The sequence below is a fragment of the Oryzias latipes genome, chromosome 2 (assembly GCF_053564925.1).
Source record: "Oryzias latipes strain Hd-rR chromosome 2, Olatipes_Hd-rR_3.1".
Classification (NCBI taxonomy): domain Eukaryota; kingdom Metazoa; phylum Chordata; class Actinopteri; order Beloniformes; family Adrianichthyidae; genus Oryzias; species Oryzias latipes.
The window spans coordinates 33,057,670-33,083,442 of record NC_136238.1 but is presented as its reverse complement, the minus strand read 5'-3'; the positions used below and the strand labels follow the sequence as shown (position 1 = coordinate 33,083,442).

Here is a 25,773-nt window from a genome sequence, read left to right as displayed (position 1 = left end):
GGTGCAAATGACAGGTGCGCTACAACTGCGCTCTGAATTTTGAGACATTCCTTGTGAGAAACTTTTGTCAAAACGAATCTGTGTCCGATAATGGACCTAGGGGTGGGGGTGGGGGGGGGGGGGGGGGGGGGTTAGAGGTTGCGGAGTCAACCAATAAGAGTGCAGCACTTAGAGGACTTGGTAGTGTTAGAAAGGTCTTCACAGATTGGGACTTCCTGCTTTAATAACTCTTCTGATAAACATTCAAATGTGACAGCAAGTCTCTCGATCATCTTGTATTAACACACGCCGAGCTCTGCGGAGGATGGAGAAGTGAGGATTCTGCTGACTGACGGCGGAGCACGCCTGTCGCTCGCGCAGACCCAGCCATCGCTCAGTGGGCTGGGTTCGCCACAGCCGCACTCCGCCATTGCCGTTCCGTCGCCTGGGTCCGCAACAGCCGCGGGGAACGCGTTGATCTAATCTAAATTTTTTTTTCAAATGTTAATACATATAATTTATAATAAAGCTGCTCAATAGCCCTGGCCCTATTGTCCTGCTACAACAAAGAGGATTTTCCTGTTGACGGCCCATTCGCAGCCGTCTGTATGTCTGCATTTAAAGCACGAAGAGATCATTTCTGATTAAAATGCAGGAAGGAGTTTTTTCTTTAGAAATGCATTTTGTAGTTCACTCTCTGTATTAATACAAAATGATTGAGATACTCTGTCCCATTTGAACGTATCAGAAGAGTTATTAAAGCAGGAAGTCCCAATCTGTGAAGACCTTTCTAACACTACCAAGTCCTCTAAGTGCTGCACTCTTATTGGTTGACTCCGCCTCCTCTAACCCCCCACCCCCCCACCCCCCCCCCCCCACCCCACCCCTAGGTCCATTATCGGACACAGATTCGTTTTGACACAAGTTTCTCACAAGGAATGTCTCAAAATTCAGAGCGCAGTTGTAGCGCACCTGTCATTTGCACCAGCAGATTGGAGCACATGCAGAAGCACATTTGAGCAGTTGGAATCACAGATTTGAAGTTGTAACTCTAAATGAACACATGCAATTGGAAATTTGTCAGTTCACAGCAGAAGATTTTTACACACAGATGCACATTTTTGATGCACAGGTATTCACATTCTATATTACAAGATCTCACATCAAATCCACAAGTTCCTTTTTTTTTAGAGCATTTTTACCTTCATATTTTCTTACTGTTTTTGAGAAAAATCAATCCAACTAAAGTGCCAATTGAAGCAAGATAAACAAGTGTCCCGACCACAGGAATCCACTCAGGAACACCTATTCGTCCTAAGAAAACAGAACACAGAGAATAAACAGTCAGGAATGACTGGTTCTGGGTTCTAGTGGTTTCAGTGATTCTCTGGTTTCTACAAACATGATGACTCACTAGGAAGGAGAGGGTTCTGCAGTTTGAAGCTGTTCTCAGAGCTGACAGAATTCTTCAGGCTGCAGATAAACGTCTCCTCCTTTGTGTCCTGAAGACAAAAGTTCAAAGTTTCATCATGGTGGACAGAAGTCAGAATCCTCACTAGAGGAAAACTAGGACTGAATTGTGTTTTTGTTCCAATTCTTTCTTTTTTGTGTGTTTTTTTTTCTCAAATATTGTCTCTGTACCTTTGTGATCTGTATTTTCCTGCCTCCTCTTTCATGGCTGTCATCAAGAATCCAGAAAACCTCCACATCTCCCAGATCATCTGTTCTGTCAAACCAACAGCTGAGGGAACATTTGGGTTTTTCAAGATTACAGTCATGAATAATGCTGGGTTTGGGGACAGGAGCTGAAAAGAGAACAAATACAAAACTTGTTTTGATGTATAAAATCAATCAGAGTTACAGAAAAACTAACTAGAACTTACAGAGAACTTGTAGTTTCAGAGCAGATAGGACTTTTCCGTTGATATCTGGCGTGTAAACACCGCTGTGCTCTGGTTTCACATCATTGATCGTCAGTTCCCCTGTTTCAGTATTTATGCTACAGGTATCTGGAAGAATGACAGATATTTATGTTGAAATGTTCATCAAACTCACTTGTTCTTACTTGTTACCACTCATCTGCTTTTATCTCTACATTGGCTTTCTGTTAAATTTACAATAGATTTTAAGATTTTGATTTTAGATTTTAGAGCCTTGCACGGACAAACCCTGATTAATATTTCAGACCTTTTAACTCTCTACACTCCTGCATGTTTCATGAGGTCCACTGATAAAAATCTTATGTGTTCCAAATACTCGTTTTAAAACTAGGGGAGACATCGCCATTCAGGCAGTCGCTCCCCGACTTTGGAACGATCTCCCCATGTCTCTGCACAAGATTGAGTCAGTCGAGTGTTTTAAAGCTCAAGTTAAGACGTTTTTATCTAGGAGAGCTTTTAGCTGACTTTTACTTGTGTTCACTTCTGCCTGTTTGTTTGTTTACTTCTATGCCTGTGTGTGTTTATTTGGGTCTCACTACTGGTTTTATATTGTAAAATTGTGAGGCACTTTGTAAGTCGCTCTCTGAGAAAAGTGCTATATAAATAATGATTTACTTACTTACACAGTCACTTTTTTATTTCTTAGATGAAAAAAGTGTCAGGTTTCCTTTTTAGTTTTGATTCCTGGAGTTAAAGCCAGTCTAATAATTATATTTGAGACAAAACTCTTCTACAACAACAAGGATTCATCACCAAAGTCTCATCGTATTTGTTTATTGTTCTAATACTAAGTTCTCACCCTTAAAGATGTTGAAGAAAGTTTGATTCCATCCAAACCACTCTGCAGCCAAATCAGGTCCATGTTTCCATGTTATGCTGATGATCTGCTTCTCTGGATCATCTGGACTGAGGACAATGCTGGAGCCCTTTAACACATCTGGAAGTACCTTCACTGCAGAGCAAAAAATGGATTGGATTTATCTGCGCTTTTCAAGACACTCAAAGCGCTTACATTGTGTCCATTATTCATTCACTCCTCATTCATACTTGGTGACGGTAAGCTACGGTTGTAGCCACAGCTGCCCTGGGGCAGACTGACAGAGTTACAGGCAAGTCAGTACCTTCATAAAAAACATTGTTATCATTTTCAGATCAGCATCTTTCAGATGATTTTCATATTAATTCAATTCTATTTTATTTGTATAGCCCAAATTCACAATGTCTCAATGGGGTTTGTAATTGAAAAAGTATATTTCTATATACCCAGGCTGTGTCCCACCAAGGTGGGGTAGCCTAGACAGGGCACACATTCTTACCTCCTTCCTTCTCTTCCCCAAACCCTCCTCCTTCAGTGTGTGTGGGTGTGTGTGTGTGTGTGACTGGTCTAAGGCCTGGTCTAAGCCACACCACACTGCACCAGGGTCAGCTGCACACTCCAGTGTGGGCACCTCCACAGCAGGGCCTCAGCCAAAGCTGGTTTCCCCTTGCTGCTTCATACCAAGACCAGACCTCTACCACACCCATCCATTCGGAATTGAAAAAGTAAAATAGAAAAACATTAAATCTAGGGGACTGTCTTGGCAAGAGTCTGGCAATACGCGATGTATCCCGATGCGCGCCCCGCAAAACGACAAGTATCCTGATATTTTAAAGAAACATTCTTTTTCTGTTTTTTTAAATATGACTTTTAAAAACCTCTACCTGAATTTCATTGTAATTATCCATTGTGATAAAATGGTCAAATTCAGTTTATTTAATGATCACAATGTTAAGCACTGCAAATGTATTTCATACATAAGTTGTATTTACCAAAGCAAATTCCTAGTGCCTTTATTTTGGCAAGTTAAAATATAGAAAGGGAACAGTCAACATTGTCTGATTTCCACAACAAAATATTCTTCAGTGTAAGAAAAAACAAAGAATGAGTGTGTCTCATTCAAGTCAAAGTCAAAGTCAGGTTTATTTGTCAATTTCTTCACATGTGCTTGACATACAAAGGAATCGAAATTACGTTTCTCACTGTCCCGTGCGTAGACATAAACAACAGTAAAGTGCAGATGCACAACGAAGAAACAGGCCTAATCTCTAAGTAATGATAAATAATAAAATGTGAAAACAATAAATGTGTGAAAATAAGGTGCAGGTTGTTTAAAGCAACATGAGCCAACATTGTGCATTTACAGGTAGTGTACTGGGAGGTACACTAGTTGTAGGTAAGGTAGTTGGTAGGAATAACTGTTATTTACATGTGCAGTTGCATTATGCAGACGTAGTTATTTGTCACAGTTCAGTTTTTAAGTGTTTGTCCTTCAAACACTTAGTGGAGGAAGGGTGTTTGTCCTATTCCGGTGGTCCTGCTGGCTGGCAGAAAAAAATAACTTATCTAACTCTACAACTACATATTTAAAATCCAGCAGACAAAGCTTCATAAAAAGTTGGGGGACATCTAAGGCCGCAAGTCTAGCCGGAGACAGGATCTACAGCCAGGTGTAGGAGCAGGAGCAGAGACGAGGTACATGGCCAGGTAAAGGAGCACAGATGAGCTAACTGGAGTCTGGAAGCACTCATCCGGAGGGGATTGGGAAAGAGGGAGAGTACATGAATCACACTGCACCAAACAGACTCCATAGTTAACTCGAGTGCACTGAGAGGAATGTCCATTTACATTGACGAACTGATACCTATCGGATAAATAGGATTTAAACCCCTGGAGGGCAGATCCTCTGATCCCTATGTCCTGCTCTAATCTATGGAGTAAAATACTGTGGTCGATAGTGTCAAAGGCTGCACTGAGGTCCAACAGGACCAGAATAGAAAGTAGTCCCTTTTCTGAGGCCAATAACAAGTCATTAGAGACTCTAACTAGTGCAGTTTCCGTACTGTGGTGAGGTCTAAACCCCGACTGAAAGTCTTCAAAGTGGCTGTTGTCCTGTAGGTGGCAGTAAAGCTGCTTAACTACAACTCTTTCTAGGATTTTAGAAATAAAGGGCAGGTTTGATATTTGTCTATAGTTGGCCAAGATGCTAGGATCCAAACTGGGCTTTTTCAGAAGAGGTTTAAAAACTGTATATTTAAAAAACTGTGGCACGTAACCCGTTTCCAGAGAGGCATTTATCATTGTTAATATGGGATCATTAATTAGGGGAAAAGTTTCTTTAAAAAGTCTAGTGGGAATTGGGTCTAAAAGACACGTTGAGGATTTGGAGGACGTAATAATTGATGTTATTTCCGCTTGATCCACAGCAGTGAAGCAGTCTAATGTTACAGAGGTTTCTATGGATGCCTCCATTTCTACCGCTTCAGCCTGTTCTGGGCTGATAGTAGGAATAACTTGATTTAACTTATGTCTAATATTTGAGATTTTACTATCGAAAAATGTAAGAAAATCATCAGAGCTGAGAGAAACAGGAACATGTGGTTCTACTGAGCTCTGACTGCGAGTTAATTTAGCAATAGTGCTAAAAAGAAATCTTGGATTATTTCCATTCTCTGATATTAAGGTTGAATAGTACTGGCTTCTAGCTCTACGCAGAGCTTTTTTATAATTTAAGAGGCTAAGTTTCCAGATATTCAGAGACTGCTCTGAACCGGAGTGGTATGGAAGCAATTGTGTAGCATAAATGAAAAGAAAATTCAAAATCAGAAATGCTTTTTCTTTTTCAAAATGAAGCTGCACTTCTTGACTCAAAATTAAAATGAAAAAGCAATCCACCAAAATGCTTTTTCATTTCCTTCCTCAATACAGCTTATTCTGTCACTTAATTAAAATGATAATAAAAATGGTATTTGACATTTCATTTTCAAAAAGTTATCTGGTAAATGCTTAGCAAAATTCATTTAGAAATCTCTAATTTGACAATTAAAATGGATTAATAGAAATGCTTTTTAATTTTCAAAATGAAGCTGCATCAAATGACTCAAAATTAAAATGAAAAAGCAATATTTCAAAATGCTTTTTCATTTTATACTTAAAACCGCTTATTCTGTGTCATAATTAAAACGAAAATGCAAAGAGGGGATTGCATTTGCATTTTCATATCTACCGTGCAAAATCTGTAGCAAAACTAATTAACACTGAGCATTTCCAGCGGGGAGGCGGGGCGATGATGTCACTGCTTTCTCTGTGTGTCCGGCTGCTGAGAGACACACACACCAGGAGCAGTGGAGCTTTCTGTTAGCTGCAGAGAAGACGGCTATGAGTTGGTTGGGAACTTCTGATGAGTTTACAGAGCTTCTCAGGACTACATAGCAGCATGTCTGCGGACAAGCTTTTTTTCTTTGGACCGCCAGCTGCCTTCGCATAGCGGAGCGCGAAGCTCCCGATGATCGCTGAAGGCGGAAATGCTGCTACGATCTGAGAAACCAGTATCGTTATCGTGAGCAATGTATCGCAAATCACATCATATCGTGAGGTCCCCAGTGATTCCCATCCCTTATAATTTGATCAGAATCTAAAACAATGTGGTTTTGCTGATGGTCTAGTCTGGTATGTACGTGGTGAGTTTCTGCTTCATGCAGGCGTTGAGACTTCCATCCGTTAAAAGTGATCTTTGGTTGGTCCGAATGTTCTTTAGATGTGAGAAAGTTTGTTCACATGCAGACGTGGAGCCAAAAACACACTCACACGCTGCAGTGAGTGACATGTTGTGTGTTTTAAGTTATGACAATTTCCCCACAATCCCCCGCCCCTTCCTTCCTCACAAATCCCATCCATGCAACTGCGCGCTCTTTCTCAGATACGGGAGCGCGCAGTTGCAGGGACGGCAATTCACAGGTTTCCGGCTGGTACAAGCTCTGTGAAATTATAGATAATGGTAAACTGAAAGTGCTGGTGCAGATTTTTTTCCTCCAAGCACCGCTACTACTGCGCGCCCCTCTGGCATCGCATCGCGCCCGAGAAGGACTGGTCTAATAAAAAAAGATTTTATAATTAAAGATTTGTCTGTGAGCCACATGTGACCATCAAAAGAGCCATAGGTTCCCAACCCCTGAAGTAGAGTATTCGCTACTGAACTAAAAGATGCTGAATGTGAATATTACAAACAGTCAAGCAACGATCAGCAATGAATTATGCTAACCTGGAAATGATGTCATTTATAAAAATCAAAGGGCAAAGTATCAAATAAAATTATTTCTGGATTAAATTAAAATTATAATTTAAGCAACACTGAATGGTTCGGTACGCTGAAGCAGTCTTCACAGAAAACACAAACCTTATCAAACAAGATGGCAGTGGGTGTACACGCAGCGGCTCAGCGCTCTTCGGCTTTTATTTTTTTCATGTTTTTGTTGATGCCACAGTTACTGCAAGTTTATTCTGCATGGCAGTGCAAAATTACTTCTCATTGGTAGAATCTGTAAATTTAATGCATCCCCTAAACCAGACTTCATCCAACCTTAGATCCAACGGACTGTCACAGCTTTCGCGCCATCCTCCCCCCTGTGGCCAAGGAGATGGAGAAGAGACCGCAAACAAAAGCGAGGGAAGAGAAGCGCAGCATGCGCTAGGCTACATGCTAAACCACATCGACCAGCTCTCTCTAGTCTTTTCCTAGCTAACGTAAGATCACTTGCCAACAAACTAGACGAGTTTCCTTTACGGATTGTCTCCGGGAGGATGGACAGCTGTGTGGCCATCATGACAGAAACCTGGCTGGATGTTACGGCTGTGGCCGTATTTGGTTTTATTTGGTTTTGTTTAGTTCTGTGTTTTGTGTATTATTTCTGTATCAGCGTGGGACTTCTGTGTTTTTGTGCAACTTTGTGTGTCTGTTTTTGTCTGATTATTTTCAGGTGTGTTGGAAAGGGGGTGGCCTCTCATTGGTCCAGAGCTGGTGGAGGCATCCTTAAAAGCACCACATGGACCTCCAGACCATGAGAACAACTCCTGCTGTGTCATTACAAGTTGAAATGGGGGATCTACCATTGAAACTAAGAATTAAACAGCTGATGCTTAACTATTGGGTGAAAATACAGGGTTGTGTAGGTGTAGAGAACATGGTTAGGAGGGCTATTGATCCTTGTTGGGAAAGTGATAATGGGACAAATGAAAGTGCTGCTTGGAAATTAGCTAGGTTAGCGAGAAAAGCAAATATTCATGGCAAAACCCTAGTTAAGACGTTTTTGTACCCGACCACTCCTTTCTGGATTTTTCCAACTGCGCAAGTGGATTTGTATCTCCATAGAACAATGGAGGATAGAAAAGGGAAGGGAAACTGGGATGAGATAACAGCAAACAGATTAGACGCAGTCCATGCTTCATTTATACCCATATATACAGATGGATCTAAAGACCCAGAAACAATGACAACTGGTTTTTCTTTCTGTATCCCTACATTGGACAAATCTGTTGGAGTTAAGACGTCAAAGGATCTTTCAGTTTTTGCAGTTGAAATGTTGGCAATGTCATATAGTTTACACTGGCTAGAACAGAACAGAATTGGGGATGGTATAATTTGTTCAGATTCATTGTCAGCTTTGATGTCTCTGAAGTCATACTATTGTGAGAGCAGATCAGATATATTATATGAAATTTATGAGATGTTGTTCAGGTTGGCAAACTTGAAAATAAACAGATTCATACGGGTACCAGCACATAGGGGGGTGGAGGGAAATGAAATGGCTGACTTCCTGGCAAAAAGGGCATTGAAACGGGGAATAGAGATGGAAATTCCATTAGGTAGGACAGAATTTAGGGCAATTGTTAGGAGGCGTATTATGGAAGAATGGCAGACACAATGGGAAAGGGAGAGGAAAGGTCGACATCTATTTAGTATTCAGGACAAAGTAGGGAGAGGTATGAATGTCAGAGTAAACACCAGAGATCATTACATAATATCACGGTTGAGGATGGGACACACTGGTTTAAATAGTACATTGCATCTGATAGGGAAACATCCAACTGGTTTGTGTGAGTGCGGGAAAGGGGAAGAGTCGGTGAAGCATGTTATAAGGCAGTGTGAACTGTATAGGGAGGAAAGACGACAATTAGAAAGTAGGGTACGGATGATAGAGGGTGAGCAAATGACTTTAAAGAAGCTTTTGGGAGGGGAGGAGAATTTAAATTGTGCAATTATAGGTTTTTTGAAAATAACTAGGTTATTGAGGAGAATTTAGTTTAATTTATTTATTTATTTATTTATTTTAAAGTTACATTTGGTTAGGTAATCCCCACTCTGACCCACACTCCAACACAGTAAGTGGCGGTAATGCACCTTCACGTTAGTGCCTCCCGCCAATAAAATCACAAGAAGACAGACCATGAGAAGGGAGCCCTGCAGCAACAGTCTCCACTGCAGCTTGGCCCTCTTCTCCATTTTGTCTTGATTTCACCACCTGTTTAGTTGTGTGTTGCACTTTAGTGTTGTGGTTAAGTATTTTGTATTAGCTTTTCGTAGTTTGTGATTTCCTGCCCACTCTGATTAGTCTTTTGGTTTATAGTTATTTAAGTGAAGCTGTAGGGATGAACTATGAGGTGCCGTGTAGGACATTATTCAGAATTAGCATTCATAAACACATGTGAAATCTCTCACACACACTAGTGAAATGCTTGTATACATACAACTGAAAATGTATTCATTCACATACACATGTGAAATCTCTCACACGCACATGTGAAATGCTCTCACACACACTACTGAAAATGCTCTCACATACACATTTTTTACTTTATTGTTAGAAACGAAGTTGGTCGACTGAAGGCATTTCAGTGGAAATGAACCTGTGTCCGAATTCCTGCCCTGATCCCTAACTACTAAAACCCTATATAGTGCAGAACTATATATAGTTCTCTGAATTTAAAAGCAACTCAGACACCCGTGCTCAGTACTTTTTTCTTTTGGGTGTTGTTCATAACGCGCTTGACACGGAAACAAAGTGGCGCATTACCGCCACCACCTGGTCTGGAGGCGAACTACTCCTATTTAACGCGGAGAATGACACTTATTTGTCAGAGTAAAAACATAATAAATATGAACATTTTACAAAGACTATTTATGAATCTGCTGTGTTCTGATCATGGAAAACGTGACTGATTTATAAATAATTAAATTACAAACACTTTGGTGTTAATTCAATGTATTTGTTCATAAATAAACCCCCAAGTTATTTTTTCATGCCAATATTTATTTTGTTTTTGTGCCGCTGAACGATTAACGGGCTCTTGCAAGGAGGCATTTTTTCCTGTAGTTTTCTTACACCTTACTGAAAATGGCTTTGAAAATGAATCTGTCCGTGTTCCTGGCAATAATTCAACCGTTTTTCGTGAGATCAAACTGAAAACGAGCAGATATGCAGCATCACAGGACGGCAAGGACAAGCAGACATCTCAGAAGATTTCCTCTGGATGCCCTGACCAGACAGAATAACTTGTGAGTTAAACTTAAAGCTTTTTTTTTAGTTAAACTTAAACTTTAACTTAAACTTTGTTACTAATCATGCTCAAGGTTACACAGTCTGCTGGGTAAGAGTTTAACATTCTTTTTCAAGTGAGTTGTGTAGTCCAATTACATGAAACACTTGTGAGTTCAAAGTTTAGAATTTTTTATTCAGAGTCAAACCATATCACTTGTTTTAAACAAAAACAAAACAAAAACTTTCATTTTTAAAAGTTTAAATGAAAATCCAAAAACCCAGCCAAATAAAAACCACGAGATTTTCCAGAATTAATAAATACTTCATAATCTAAAATGTAAGACATCAAAATAAATAGAAACATTAAAAAATGTGATTTAATTTCCTCAATGAAATAATTAATGTTGCATTTTCCAGGGTCTTCCACGTCTCTACTGCTTTACCAACATAAAGGTGTCTGTCCTGGCCCTTTACGCTGACGGTCAGTCCGACACAAGACTGGATTTTCGGTTGACCCGCAGGACCATCGAGCATCTGGGTCGATGGTCCTGAAGCATCAGCTTCGGGTTCCTCACACTCTGGGGGGTCACAGGAGACTGAGGTCCTGGTGTTTCTTTTCTGGCTGGCGTGTGGCACATCTTACAGTGTGGTAGCCAGAGTCTTTGACATGACACGGTCCACCGTGAGCGATGTTGTCCACAGGACGGCAGACCGCATCCTCCAGCTGATGAGCAGGGTCACCCAGCTTCCCAGTGGGAATGTACTACCATAAGTCGCCTCTGGATTTTAGCAGCTCGCTTGGTCTTTCTCCTTCCAAAGGGTCACAAGGAGCATTGATGGCTGCCACATAAGAATAAAGGCCCTAAAAGAAAATGCAGCTTGTTATTTTAACAGGAAGCTTTTTTATTCCATTAAAATGCACGCTGTATGTGACTCTAATGCCAAATTTATAGATATTTTTGTTGGGAATCCAGGATCAATCCATGATTCACGGGTTCTACGTAAAAGCCCGATTTATGTAAATCAAACAAACCCACCTGAAGGATCCTTTTGGGTGATGGTGGGTATCCCTGCATTGCACATCCCATCATGCTGCTGACACCCTACAGGGAACCCATGAGGAATGCCATTGAGGCAGTTACAACCAGAACCACTCCAGAACACGCTCTGTTGTGAAGAGAGCATTTGGCATGATAAAGATGAGGAGGAGAGCAATATTTCTGGGGGCACTGGAAGTAAAACCAACCTTTGCAATGAAAATCATTGCCTGCAGTTCAATTCTGCACATTCTGTGCATCAGCAAAGGCGACTGCTTAGCCACAGATGTTGAGCCACTGCAGGACAACACCAGGAACATGCAGGACGAGCAGAGTCACGTCTGTCTGCAAGGACAAATCTTTGCTTTCCTTTCAGCTCCAACTGTGACACACATGAATCTAGAAGACCAGGATTATTGTTAACATGTATAAAAATAAATATTAACATATAAAACGAAATTCTAAATATGTACATCTGATATTTATATGAAAATCCTTTTAAGATTGTTAAAAATAGCTCAGATTTAAATAATACATGTAAATTATTCATTTTTGTTCATACATTTATTAAACAAATTGGAAAAACAATGGCTGCATTACATTTAGAACAATAATTTCAACTCAAGTAAACTTAACAGACTCTCCTGTCGCTGTTCCTCCCTTCTAGCCCTTTCCTCCTCTCTCTTCTGGCTCTTTGACATAAACCTTTAACCCAGTACGACAACGATTAACAGTTTATTAAAATGAAGTCAAATCTGATCATATGTCTCTACCCATCTGGCACGAGCTAGCTTGAAAACAAACAGGCTATCTTTCTCCATCCGCAAATGGATCAGATTTTCCTCATCCTCGTCTGTCCCTACATATATGAACACATTTAAAACATGTGTTAATAACTTGTGACTACGGTTAGAAGTCACTGCTTTTTGATGTAATATCTATCGTTTGTTTTTAGCCTTCGGCGCTAATTTGTGTTAGCGTTAGCTTTAGCATTACTGAAATTGATGAGCTTCAAAACAATCTAGGTTGTTGATTGAGGAATATAACATATTAAACACATCATCTTAAGTATTTACAAATATATTTTACAACAGATACTGGATATTTTTTAATATACTTACACGTTTCGGTGGTTTTCCTTGCGCAACCGGCTGCCATTTTCGAATGATTCAGACGAATGATTATCTCGCGATAATCAGCCAACTTCCGTTTCTACTGAAATGCCTTCCGTTTCTGTCGAAAATTTCAGTAGTGTATGTGAGAGCATTTTGGATAGTGTATGTGAGAGCATTTTCACATGTGTATGTAAGAGGATTTTCACATGTGTATGTGAGAGGATTTTCACATGTGTATGTGAGAGGATTTTCACATGTGTATGTGAGAGGATTTTCACATGTGTATGTGAGAGGATTTTCAGTAGTGTATGTGAGAGCATTTTCAGTAGTGTATGTGAGAGCATTTTCAGTAGTGTGTGTAAGAGCATTTTCAGTAGTGTGTGTAAGAGCATTTTCACATGTGTATGTGAGAGCATTTTCACATGTGTATGTGAGAGATTTCACATGTGTATGTGAGAGATTTCACATGTGTATGTGAGAGATTTCACATGTGTATGTGAATGAATACATTTTCAGTTGTATGTATACAAGCATTTCACTAGTGTGTGTGAGAGATTTCATATGTGTTTGTGAATGCTAATTCTGAATTATGTCCTACACGGCACCTCATAATGAACTGCCATTTTCTTTAGTACATGTTTTCTCCTGTTTTTGTTAGTCTAGGGAAGTTAGTGTTTGTCTTTATTTTCCTTTGTACAGGTAAGATTACACGTTTGAGTTAGTTGGTGTTTTGTTTGTTATTTTGGCCTTGGTTCACCCTGAAGCCTTTTTGCTTCACTTTTAGTTATTGTTGGTTGTTTATTTATTTTAAAATAAATTTTTTATATTTGTTCGGAGACATTCGTTTGGTGATTTTGTTAGTTAAATTAGTAGCCAAAAACTTTACTTTTTTATGTTATGCCTCCAGTCACCCCTAGATTTGTAAGGGGGCGTAACACTGGACAAAAACACACCAACACCGTGGTGGAGCTAGTGGGACGCTAATACCTTAAGCTAACACTAAGCTAGCGCTGGAGGAGTGCTACTGTCTGATCAGCAGACAGATGAACTTGAACTCAGAAGCAGCTGTGATTGTGGCAGGAGACTTCAATCATGTGAAGTCAAAGCAGTGCTCCCCAAACTTCAGAAGTTTATATACTTTCCCACCAGAGACAACAACAAGTCTACTGCAATATTCCAGGTGCATACAAGCACCTGCAGAAGCTCCTCACCTGGGCATGTCGGATCACATCTGTGGAGCTAACCCCCACAAACAGACCTCTGATCTGCAGGACCAAACCAACCATCAAAACAGTTCAGGTATTGACTGAAGAAGCTTCTTCAGCACTACAGGACTGTTTTGAACTCACTGACTAGGAGGTGTTTAAAGATGGCTCAGACCTTGAGGCCCAAACAACATCAGTCCTGAGCGATGAGAAGTTTTGCACAGATGCTGTTCTGCCCACAAAGTTCATCAAAGTGTACCCAAACCAGAAACCATGGTTTGATGGCACAGTGCAGTCTCTGCCCACTAATCTCCTGTCATTGGGGAGCCGGTTTAGCTCGTGCTGGTTTGCGGCGCCTTCCGTCCGTGAAACCAGGGTTCGAATCTGGGCTGCTCCCTGTTCCCTTCTCCACCTTTGTGCCGGTCCCAAGCCCGGTTGCGACAGGAAGGGCATCCGGCGTAAAACATTAGCCGCGTTTACATGGGCAAAAGTAATCGGAATGAACGTCTGATCGGAAAGAAAATGTGTCATGTAAACGCCCCGTTCGGAATACTCTGCCCCGATCAGACTCATTCGGATCAGAATTTCTTTCCGATTGAGATAGGTGGGTTATACCGATCGTTTATCCGATCGTGGAGCATGTAAACGGTCATTCCGATCGTGTGTCACTACTGCTCTGGTTTACGTCACGCATAGACGGTGTTTGGCTGTGAGAAAGCTCATACAGGACCGTCCAGCTCTGCGGACGCCCCGTGAAAAGCGCCGCTCCGCTCTCGCCCCGCTGGCTCTCCCCTCTCTTACACCCCTTACGAAGGGAATGCGGGGAAGGGGCGCTTCGTACCCCCCGACTCTCACTCGGTCCACTGGCACCCGAGTGAACAGAGGAGCTGGATTAATAATTTTGTGTCCGAGGGGGGAGGATGCTTTGTTACGTGTGCGTTTTTTTATGTGTGGGAGAATCCAGACTGCGAGCCGCGCCGCCGCTCTGGGTTAGCGGCTGCAGGACTCAGGAGGAACGGTGTTCGAACAGACTGAGCTCCGGCCGCTAGCTCAGAGTGGCTTTGGTTGGGGCGGTCTGTGTGAACTTTTCAGAGCAGAAATCAGAGCAGAAATAAATGTCGCGGGGTTTCACGTGGATTTGTGTTTCCAGTTGTGTCCCGACAAAATAAAGGCTGCTGTTATTTCCAGACATTTATGTGCGCTAATATGCAGATTGCTGCGTTTGTCGCACGGTCCTGGATTCTCGTGTCCATCAAGGCTAACGTTGTTAGCCCGTGTTAGCCTGTCCTCAGCCTTCTTCCAGCTGTTTCATTCACAAAACAGCACTGACCACACAGATTAAATATAACGATGAGCGAACAGGCGCTTCATAATATTCATGACATTAATAAAAGCACGTTTGAAAGGTCGTCTCGTATTACGGAGCTGCAGCACATGCTGTCTCTCTGTGGCAGCGGTTTGTTTACAACGGGATCTAGTTCCGCATCCGGGTGATTTTACACTACTGCACAGTGCGCATGCCCAGATTATTCATTCCGAACGAAAGCGTGAGCCATGGGAACGTTTGTTCTAATCGGAAAAAGGTTTTCTGTGCCCATGTGCACGGGTGAATTTTAACCCGACCATTGATCCGATCAAGATATTCTGCCCATGTAACCGCGGCTATTGCCAAGTTTACCATGCGATTTGTTCGCTGTGGCGACCCCTGATTGGGAAAAAGCCGAAAGAGAAAGAAGAAGAATCTCCTGTCATTACACTGTTGACTATGCTCTGGCTGCAATTTAAATTTATGTGCAATTTTCCTTTTATTTCATTTCATTTTACTGTCCAGTCTTTATTTTTAGGTATTTACTTAACAGAGCTGCCGGAAATAATTTCATTGTGCACTGCATGATGATAATAAAAGAATAATTTTTATCCGCATAATTAATCTATTTCCCTACTTTATATCCATATATTTTTTAATTATATAAGGGAAAATATTATTTTTTTATATACTGCATTTTTTATTATTATTACATTCATGATATTTAAGTTTATGTTTTAATAATTTCGAACATAAGAATTTTGAATAATTTTGAAGTGGGCCCTAGGCTGCTCTGTGTGGGTGGGCACTGTGGTAATGACCCCTGTGGTCCGGCTGGTTCTTGGAATAAAGGGATCCTCATGATATCGTTTCCTCACAGCAGAACCGAGCCAGACCTTCTTTAAGCTGCAGTTCTTTGTTTCTGTTCAGGGTTCTACTGGGGGAAATGGGTGGGTGGAGAGAGGAATCTGGTGAGGGAGGGGTCCTATCTTTGTGTGATTGTCCTGTGTTTTCTGTTTTAAATCATTTTCATATTTTATGAGTATTTTATCTGCTGTTAAGTTAAGCGCTTTGTGTTTTTAACTGAAATGAAAGGTGCTATACAAATAGAGTTTGAGTTTAAATGTGACTCTAGAACAGGTTACAGCTGATAGTTTATTTAGACTTTATGGTTATTTGGAGGTAAAGAATAAAAGAACAAAGCAATTACCAAGGTCATGCAAAGCCAAATAATAAAGGTAGGTCTTGAGCTTCTTCTTTAAAACCTCTACAGCAGTGGTCCCATACCTTTTTCATGCCACGGACCGGTATGACGTCACACAAACTTTCACGGACCGGTCTTTCAAATGATGGAGGATATATATATATATATATATATATATATATATATATATATATATATATATATATATATATATATATATATATATATATATATATATACACACACTATTAGTAAATGTTGGTTTATTAGTTACATGTTTTTGTACTGAAGTAAATTATGCTTTTGGTCCTCATTTTATGACGTTTTTATTAGTCTTACTTTATATTCCATTGTAGTTTAGTCTTATTGATGAAGTGTGTGCTGCAACTATATCTTGATTCTGGAAGATGCCTCCTGACCGCACATTCTTGAGGAGTGACCTATTGATTGTAGATGTCAGCTCTTTCTCTACAGAGGAGAGGGGGATGTTGATTTTTGGGTGTTGATTAGCAGACTAAGCAGTAACTTAGACGCCACCATCGTTCAAACCATCTGTGGGACAGATCCTATCTGTGAGAGAAAGCTCCAGGCGTCCGGTTCCCAGCAAGAACAAAAGACTGACCTTTTACCCAGAGGCTTCTCGCAGTTGCTGCTGTCAATCTGATTTGTGATGGACTTATATGAGGAAAGCCATGTCTTCCTTTGGACTCATTTCCGTGAGAGGATGGACTGGATTCGGGGAGTGACCTTCTACTATGGCTGATGGACGAAGGCGGATTATCCGTCAGCCAATCCGAGTGGAGGAGGGGGAAGCAGAAACGCCGTTAAAAGTTCCAGCGGAGCGCTTTTTTATTGTCTTCTCTCTTGTGGCTCTTCAAGTAAGACGCATGTAACTTCTTGCGTTTTGAAGGCCTTCTAAAATGAGGACCCAGATCTGTTTTTAATTCTGTTTAGAACTACTGTTAGGGAAATAAATTCTGTGCATTTTACTTTGAAAGAATCCTGGTTTCATTTCCTCCCGATTGTCCGAACATGCGTGGAAAAACTGAAAAACACACAGATTTTTTCTTTAGTACATTGTTGTTTATTGATGAATGAAAACTGCACAGTTAAGGCCCGTACACACCGGGACGAATTTTGCGCGCAATATTCGCCGACGTTTAACGCCTCGTGACTAAACAAAGGGCACCAATGTGAGTGTGCACACGACGCGAAAAAACACCACGCGTCAAAGCGTCACTTTTTAAAAAACGCCTCGGGTTCTTTTTTTTGGTTTGACGCACCGCGTCAAAAACTATACAACCAATGAGAATGCCGCTTTTGCACATGTGTCTGGAGCTTCTGAAGTTACAGTAAAACACAACTTGGGGGCGCTCAAACACAAAACTGCCTTGCTGAGCACACATACCAGTGAAGAAGATAGACGCCAAGTGGCGTCTACACTGCCGCAAAGAAATAATGACGGAGATTCTAAAATATCCCCGAAAACGCTCATGACACATTTTCAGCTCATGTACCAGTCGATAAAACTCCCTATGTTCTTCTCTTCTCGTAACTATGGGGTGTACCCAAAATCTGCGTCTTTTCCGGCGTCTTTCATCCTTCAACAGAACAATAATTTCTTCATTGCTGGAACTGGAGCTGGAGCTACTGGTGCTTGAAATATTCATGTTTTCTTTGTATGATTCTGACAAGCGAGTAAATACTTGCTCTCTTCTTCTGAGTGAAAAGCGACTTTAAGAATCGTAAAGTTGCGCAGCGCCACCTTGTGTAGAGGAGTATTTCTGTTTTACATTAAGCGCCATCTAATGTCAGGGAATGAAACTGCATGTTCGCTCGCCTCATCTTCAGCGAAAATCGCCTGGGTGTGAACACAAAAAACGTGGCGAAAAACGCTGGCGAATAACGCCTGGCGAATATTCGTCCCGGTGTGTACGGGCCTTAAGATTACACAAAGATACTTTTGTATTAACATATGAAGCATTTTATTACAAAGACAGAAAGCAGCTACTATCGTATGTCAGGCTCTGTTGTAAACCGTGCTATGTGGGCAGCATGGCATTTCCAAGCGCTGCGGGCTCCGTATGAAGCGCGTCCCACGGGAAAAAAAACAGTTTCCTTAATTAGCTCGTATTTATTGGGCGAGAACAGCAAAGCTGATAGCAGGAGGACAGACGCGGGGCAGCTCCAATAAACACTCCGGTTGTGCAGAGTGGTTTTCTCCCAGGGACTTGACGTGCTGCAGTCAGAATGCCACTTTCTGATAACAGACAGAATTTGCACTCAGTGTATTTAAACACGCGTGTGCAGTGACGTAGAAGATGTCCGATTGGCCATTCGGCATGTCAATCTAGACTTCTACCTCGGTTAGGATTTTGATTGGGTGGTGGATTGTTTAGAAGTACATTTTTTATTTTTTATTTATCTTTGCTGGGCTGCGATCTACCCTTATGTCTTGAAGATCTACCAGTCGATCGCGATTGACGTAATGAGCACCCCTGAATAGACTGATGGAACAGAGAATGGGGCGATTTTTCAAAATAAAACTTCTCTCAGATTCAGTAATAAATAAAATGGAAGTAATGCAAGTTGTTTATTCATTTTGTGCGGCCCGGTACCGGTCCACGGCCCGGGGGTTGGGGACCACTGCTCTACAGTCTCTGCAGCCCTGAGTTTCTCCATCAGGCTGTTCCACAGACGAGGACTGTAGTGACTAAACGAGGCTTCACCGTGTGTTTTGGTCCTCACTTTAGGAACAACTAAGAGGCCACCAGAGAACCTCAGGGTGCACAAGGGCTCATTTCTTAAAAGCAGATCATTTAAATAAAAAGACCCAAAACCATAAAAACATTCATAAACTATTAAGAGAACTTTAAAATCTCTCCTGAAACACACAGGGAGCCAATGCAGCGACTTTAAACAGCTCTAATGTGTCAAATCCAAGTCTGCAGGCTTAACAAAGGATAGGTTTCCATAGCAACCATAGTCATTCTTACACACATGTAGTTAATTCCTGTGTTCCCCAAATTGAATGTCTCTACGTCAAAGTTATGTAAGGGATAATGGCCGATGAAGTGTCCATCGTCAGAAATGAACACACGACGTGAAAGCCTGAACCATCCGATGCAAAGTGCGTTAATGCTGATAATGCATACTTTGTTGGGCATTAACCTGCTCTCACCGTGGTCACTTGCAACAAAAATAAATATTAACCAGGTTTTAGTCCTTAATTCGTATTAAATTCTTGTTATTCTTCCAATTTCGATCACTTTTTTTCATAAAAGCTGACTGTAACACGGTGTGGCGCATTGTCACGTTTACATGTCACCGCACCGCTGCAGTCAGGATTTGACGATATAAAGTGATATTTTTATGCTGGCGTGCAGATATCACTGTGGATTATCACTCTTCAGTGCTCACCCAGCAGCCAATCAGAATTGAGAATTCACCTGGACCACATATGTCAAAGTCAAGGCCCGCGGACAGAATCCGGCCCGCGAATGAATTATCTATGGCCCCCGGGATGATATTTGATTACTATTAGAACCGGCCCGCAGGCTGTAGCCGCCCGCTGGTGTTTTGCACACACCAATACTACATTTCCCACAATGCAGCGGTAACCCGCGAACTCACTGCAGCGCAGCAAGCGGACCTCGGCTTCATCGTTCATTAGCAGCCAGAGCAGATATCAACTTTCTGCTAGCTACTTCCTCCCCGAAAAATGGCTAAATGGATGGGGGATGCTGAGAACAGGGGGTTTCAAGCTAGGTGGGAGGCAGAGTACATGTTCACTGAGGTACATGGGAAACCTGTGTGTCTTCTGTGTGGAGAACAGTGGAGATTTGGCTGTAATGAAAGAATACAATCTAAGAAGGCACCATGAAACGTCTAAGAAACACACAGACAAAGAAAAGAACATGGACACGGAACAAGGCTACAGAAGGTGGAAGAATTATGTCAGATAAATGCATCTAGACATTAAAGAAAAACACAATTATAAACAACAAACCACAACAAGAATCAAGTTTCTAATGCACGAGGGAGAAGAGCAAGAGTGACAGAAAACGTCTACCACGCTTCTCTTCTCAAAGGTCTGCCTCTCCTCATGCTGCTTTTATTAAGAACACAAGTGGGAGGTCACAATATCCAGACAAAGAGAAAAGTTCATTAGGGGGTGTTGTATAATGACCCATTTGGTTGGATTCTAACTTCAAACAGTATCCCTTATCAGCTCAGGACAGTGTGTCGTAAAACCCCTCATCCTGGGTGGGAGATGAGAAGCAGATGAACAAACACACAGAACTGTTTTCAGAAAAGGTCAATCTGAGTTAACATTTAAACACACATTTACACAAATACATTTACACAATGATAATAATAAAACAAATTCCTTCACAAATTAAAACGAGGTCTTAAGTCCCAGCAGGCTCTGTTCACAATTGCAAAATCACAAAGCGGAGCTGCCGTCAAGGCGAGTTTTATTGTGGCGGAAGAGGTCGCAAAATCCGCCCGACCATTTACAGAGGGAAAGTTTATCAAAAACTGTATGCTTAAAGTTTGTGACGCAGTGTGCCTAGACAAAAGGCAACTATTTTCAAACGTGAGCCTGAGCAGAAACACTGTTGCTGAACGTATAGACCAGCTTTCCACCAATCTAAAAGAACAGCTTGTGGGAAAGGGAAAAGATTTCATCACATATTCCCTTGCTGTGGATGAGAGCACCGACACATCTGACATTGCCCAGCTGTCAATTTTCATTCGTGGAGTGGACTCCAGCCTGAGCATAACAGAAGTGCTTTTGGCATTACGTCCTTTGCATGGCACAACTACAGGACAAGATCTGTATGAAGAGGTATCCAGATGTGTAAATGAGATGGGCCTGCCTTGGGAAAAACTTGTGGGATTGACAACAGACGGAGCACCCGCGATGTGTGGGCACAGGAGTGGATTGGTCGCAAGGATGCGTGAGAGGATGCGGGAGGAAAACGTCACAGGTGAGCTGACAGCTTATCACTGCACAATACACCAGGAGTCGTGTGGCAAAGCCTTGAAAATGGAACATGGTTTAAATCACCGCCAATTCAAGGCATTTCTGGGCGAGTTAGATACAGAGTATGGTGACTTGCCCTATCACACAGAGGTGCGATGGCTAAGCCAGAGAAAGGTTCTGCAAAGATGTTTCGAGCTACATGAGAAGATATGTTTGTTCATGGAAAGCAAAAGAAAAGACACAACAGAGCTCCGAGATGAAACTTTTCTGTGTGAAATGGCATTTCTGCGCGACATCACGAGCCATCTGAATCTTGATCATTCATGGTGTTTTACTGTCTCTTAAGGGGAACGATTCAACCCACTTTGATAGTAGTCGACCACCACAAGAAGAAATGTTTGACTTCTTGCTCCTAGGGAAGGGCCCCATGAGATTTCTTCCGAACATCTCTCCAGGTTTGTTGACTGTGATATTTTCTAATAAACCTGAAGGTGCAATTGCCAGGTTTGTACTTCAGGCAAGTTTCACATTTATTTGTGTGTTCCCAGACATCTTTGCGTATGCTTGGCCAACAAGCTACATCTAGGATCTTCAGGAGGGTTTTCAGACGTCCCAGATGTCCTCCCAAAGGTTTATCATGAGAGCAAAATTGAGAAACTCTGGGACTAAAACCTGAGGCAATACCAGTTGGAACCTTTCTCCTTGGTTCTGCAAGGAAACTCTGCGATACAAAACACCCTGATGTACTGCTAAGCTGATCCTTTGGGGAGAAGTGTTGATGTCACTTTGAGACCGTTTCAAAGTGACATCAGTGTTGGGTCATGATGTTGTGCTTGAGCGATTTCTGCTAAACTGGTTGGAAGATCTGAAGGACTTTTCAGGTTGACAGCAAAGCATGAAGATGGCTTTATGATCAAGGGTTTATATCCCCGAGACAATGCATCCAGTGCAACATTGAGGCAACCTTTTCTATAGAGGATCTTGAAGTGGAATTGTTGCAACTGCAAAATCCAGCGCATCAATCGAGATGTTGTTTTAGGACAATTGAACGCCAATTACAATGCAGCATGGTCTGTGTAGACAGAAACTCCTTTCCTTCCAGATAGTGTCGCCATTTCTCAAACACCCAGACAACAGCCAAACATTCCTTTTCCGAGGTAGAATAATTTCTTTCAGGTCCTCGAAGCTCTCTGGAAGCATAAGCAAGCAATGACACGTTCTCCATCTTTTGTCTCCTGAGAGAGAAACTCCTTTAAACCGTATCAGTGCAAGTATTGCTTCAAGAAAAGTCACTGTGTCTGTGTGTGACAGCCAAAGCCAAGCCAAACAAGGAAGTGCATCTACCAGCAGTGTTGCCAGATTCTGCAGTTTTCCACCCAATTGGTGGATTTGATTGTGATTTTGTGGAGAATTTTTGATTAAGGCCGGTTTGGTGTCAATGTGGCGGGTTTTAGTTAGTTTTATAATTAGTCTATGGTGTCTTTTATTTTTAAAAATATTTTATTTTGAAAAATTACCTAATTTTCTCAGTTACATTACAGTAACTTGGGTGCTAAATCAGTCCAGCGGTGAGTTTAACAGAGTAGGAAAAAAATTTTTTTGATGGCCTGGGTTGCGTTTGCCCCCGCTTTCCCCGCCCACCTGTGTTAGATATTTTCTTTTAGTGAGTCTTTCCGAAATAGTTGAAAGTGGTGTTTTAATGTATTTTGTGGAATTATTTAAAAACTGCTTATTCTGTGTCATAAATAAAATGAAAATGGAAAGAGGGGTTTGCCTTTGCGTTTTCACATCCACCCTGCAAAAAGTGTCGCATAATTCAATTCCAGTTATTATTTCCGGGGGGGGGGGGGGGGGGGGGGTGATGACGTCATTGTGCGTTGGTCCAACCAGCAAACGTTTAGCATGTCAATAGCTGTTGGCTGGAAGGACCTGGAAGAAGGGTTAGCATTAGGCGAATACGTACTCCAACTCCTAAATGTTGTAATGACCATCTTGGATTTAAATGGTAAATGGGGTATACTTGTATAGCGCTTTCTACCTTCATTCGAAGGCCCAAACCGCTTAACAGTCAACCGCTTGACTGGCGCCAACCTCCCACCATAGGCAAGGTGGGGTTCAGTGTCTTGCCCATGAACACTTCGACACATGGGCGTGCAAGGCGGGAATCGAACCTGCAATCTTATGATCATGGGTCGACTGCCCTACCGCTGCACCACGGCCGCCCATGTAAATGTGCTGGAATTACATCAGCCTTTATTTTGTCTGGACACCACTGGAAACACAAATTCACATGATGGTCTACAGTTTTTCAGGTCTACGTAGCAGCACTTCCGCCTTCTGCAGACTGGCTTTTCCCAAACTAACTTTGTGTTTAGACGGAGTGAACACTTCCCAGACCTGCTAGGTTGAGGCCTCAGTCGGTCCGAAGACGAAGCTAGTCTGGGGGAAGCTTCGAATCGCAGGCCGAGCCTGCGGACTGCTCAATGCTAACACAAAGCTACATGCCTGGCCGCACTGCTCCTAGCATGAGTCTGTTAGCAGCCAGACACACAGAGAAAGCGCAGACGACATCGCCCCGCCTCCCCTCTGTAAATGCTAAGTGGAGTTGAATTATGCAACACTATTCGCAGGGTGGATGTGAAAATGAAAATGCAATCCTCTCTTTACATTTTCAACTTAATTAAGTGACAGAATCGTTTTTAAGTAGAAAAAGAAAAAGCATTTGAAGTTTTGATTTTTCTTTTTCATTTTGAGTGAAAAATATAGCTTTACATTAAAAATGAAAAATAATTTCTGGTTTTGACTTTTATTTTGAATAATGCTGCCGAAATGCTTCCATAAAAGTGGCATTTGTACTGCAGAACTGTCAAAATTAAAGCCCCTCCTCAACGTTGGGGCATTATAGAGACAGACAAGGGAAAGAGGAACTACAAGGACAAATATTGGGTTTCGTTTACTTAATCGGTTTATCAGTGGAGTTTCTTAACTTGTTAACATAATATAAGGTTTTGGGTGTAGCAGTAGTCGGTACTGATGGACACAGAATCAATCCAGTTTGGGGAGAGTCCCGTAAGCTTCACGAGGCCTCATCCACCATCACTAGTGAACGACAACTACCAACTAACGGATTCATGTTACATCAGAGTTCTAGTTTAAAACACAGACTTTAGCGTTATTGCTGACCCTAATGGTAGATACATTATTGTAAAAGGAAGCATATTTAACACTAAACTCATTTTTGCAAATGTTTATGCACCCAACTGGGACAATCATAACTTTTTTAGTTCCTTTTTCTCTAAAATCCCAGATTTAAGTTCCCATTTTCTCGTTCTTGGGGGGGACTTTAATTGTTGGCTTGGTCAACTAGATCGATCCTCAAATAAGCGAAGTAGATAATCAAATTCATCTAAAGTTATTAACACTTTTCTTCAGGAATTTTCAGTTATTTACACATGGCGTTTTCTCAATCCCTTACGCAGAGACTATACTTTTTTTTCTCCTGTACACCACACATATACTCGCATTGATTATTTTCTTTTAGATAGCCGGCTTGTGTCGCATATTCGCTCCTGCTCCCATGATGCTATAGTCATATCTGATCATGCTCCAGTGATTTTAGACCTGGCAGTTGGCAAAAATTTCTCATTTCCTCCATGGCGCTTGAACACACGACTACTTGCAGATGAAAAATTTACAGCCTTTGTGGCATCTAAGATAGACCTCTTTATTGCCACTAACGTCACACCAGGTATATCGCCCTCCCTTCTATGGGAAACTTTTAAAGCTTTCATCAGAGGGCTTATCATATCCTATGCTGACTATGAGAGGAGGCAGAGGAGGGCAAAGGTTTTGGAGATCACTACACGAATATTACAACTTGATGAGCTTTATGCTGCCTGCCCATCACCCGAGGTCTATAATGACAGGTTGTCTTTACAGGCTAGGTTCGACCTCTTATCATCAGCTCAAGCTGAGGAATCCTTACTTAAATTGCAACACTCTCAGTACGAGTACGGAGACAAGGCTAGCAAATTACTCTCCCATCAGCTTCGTAGTGCAGCAGCAGCGCATCTCATTACCCAAATTCAGACACCAGATGGAGTCTCCACAGATCCTCAAATAATTAATAACCAATTTTGTGAGTTCTATTCATCACTTCACTTCACTTCACACCCAGCACGGCATCCTTGGACTCCTTCTTTAATTGTCAGAATTTTCCGGTAATTGAACATACATAGCGATCGATTAGAGCAGTGATTTTCAAACTTTTTTGAGCCAGGGCACACTTTAACCTTGACAAAAATCCCGCGGCACACCAGCATCCAAAAAAATAGATAAATAAAAAAAACAAAAAAGCTCATAGTCTGTATTGATCTATAGCCCCTCCACAATCTCACATGCATTTTTGTGATAATTGTTGCACAAAAAGCCGAAAGCTGCAGCTGTTTCTTTTTTTTTAAAAGATGTATTAAAAATTAAGTCAAAAGATTCAAAAACTGTTTGATGTGTGTTTGTTGTTTTAAGACGTTAAGAGGAGAGACTCATTGTCCGCTAAAACAGTCACTTTAATGCATCATGGGAGATGTAGTGCCGATAATCCGGTGACCGCGGAAAGACCAGCGTCTCTGAGCTTCATGGTTTTGTT

General features: G+C 41.6%; 1 protein-coding gene and 1 long non-coding RNA gene across 2 annotated transcripts in view; both read right to left on the bottom strand.

Moving 5' to 3' along the window:
• LOC144988226 (uncharacterized) overlaps positions 1-25,773 on the bottom strand; it is a 237,683-nt gene that overhangs the window by 118,702 nt on the left and 93,208 nt on the right. The gene's annotated exons all lie outside the window — the stretch shown is intronic.
• LOC144990535 (uncharacterized) overlaps positions 279-25,773 on the bottom strand; it is a 35,498-nt gene continuing 10,003 nt past the window's right edge. The window contains exons 2-6 of the mRNA XM_078944057.1: positions 2,719-2,871; positions 1,863-1,988; positions 1,621-1,784; positions 1,394-1,481; positions 279-424 (exon numbers count right to left, since the gene is read on the bottom strand). Of these exons, the coding sequence (XP_078800183.1) occupies positions 279-424; positions 1,394-1,481; positions 1,621-1,784; positions 1,863-1,988; positions 2,719-2,871 (677 nt within the window). The remainder of the gene's footprint in view (positions 425-1,393; positions 1,482-1,620; positions 1,785-1,862; positions 1,989-2,718; positions 2,872-25,773) is intronic.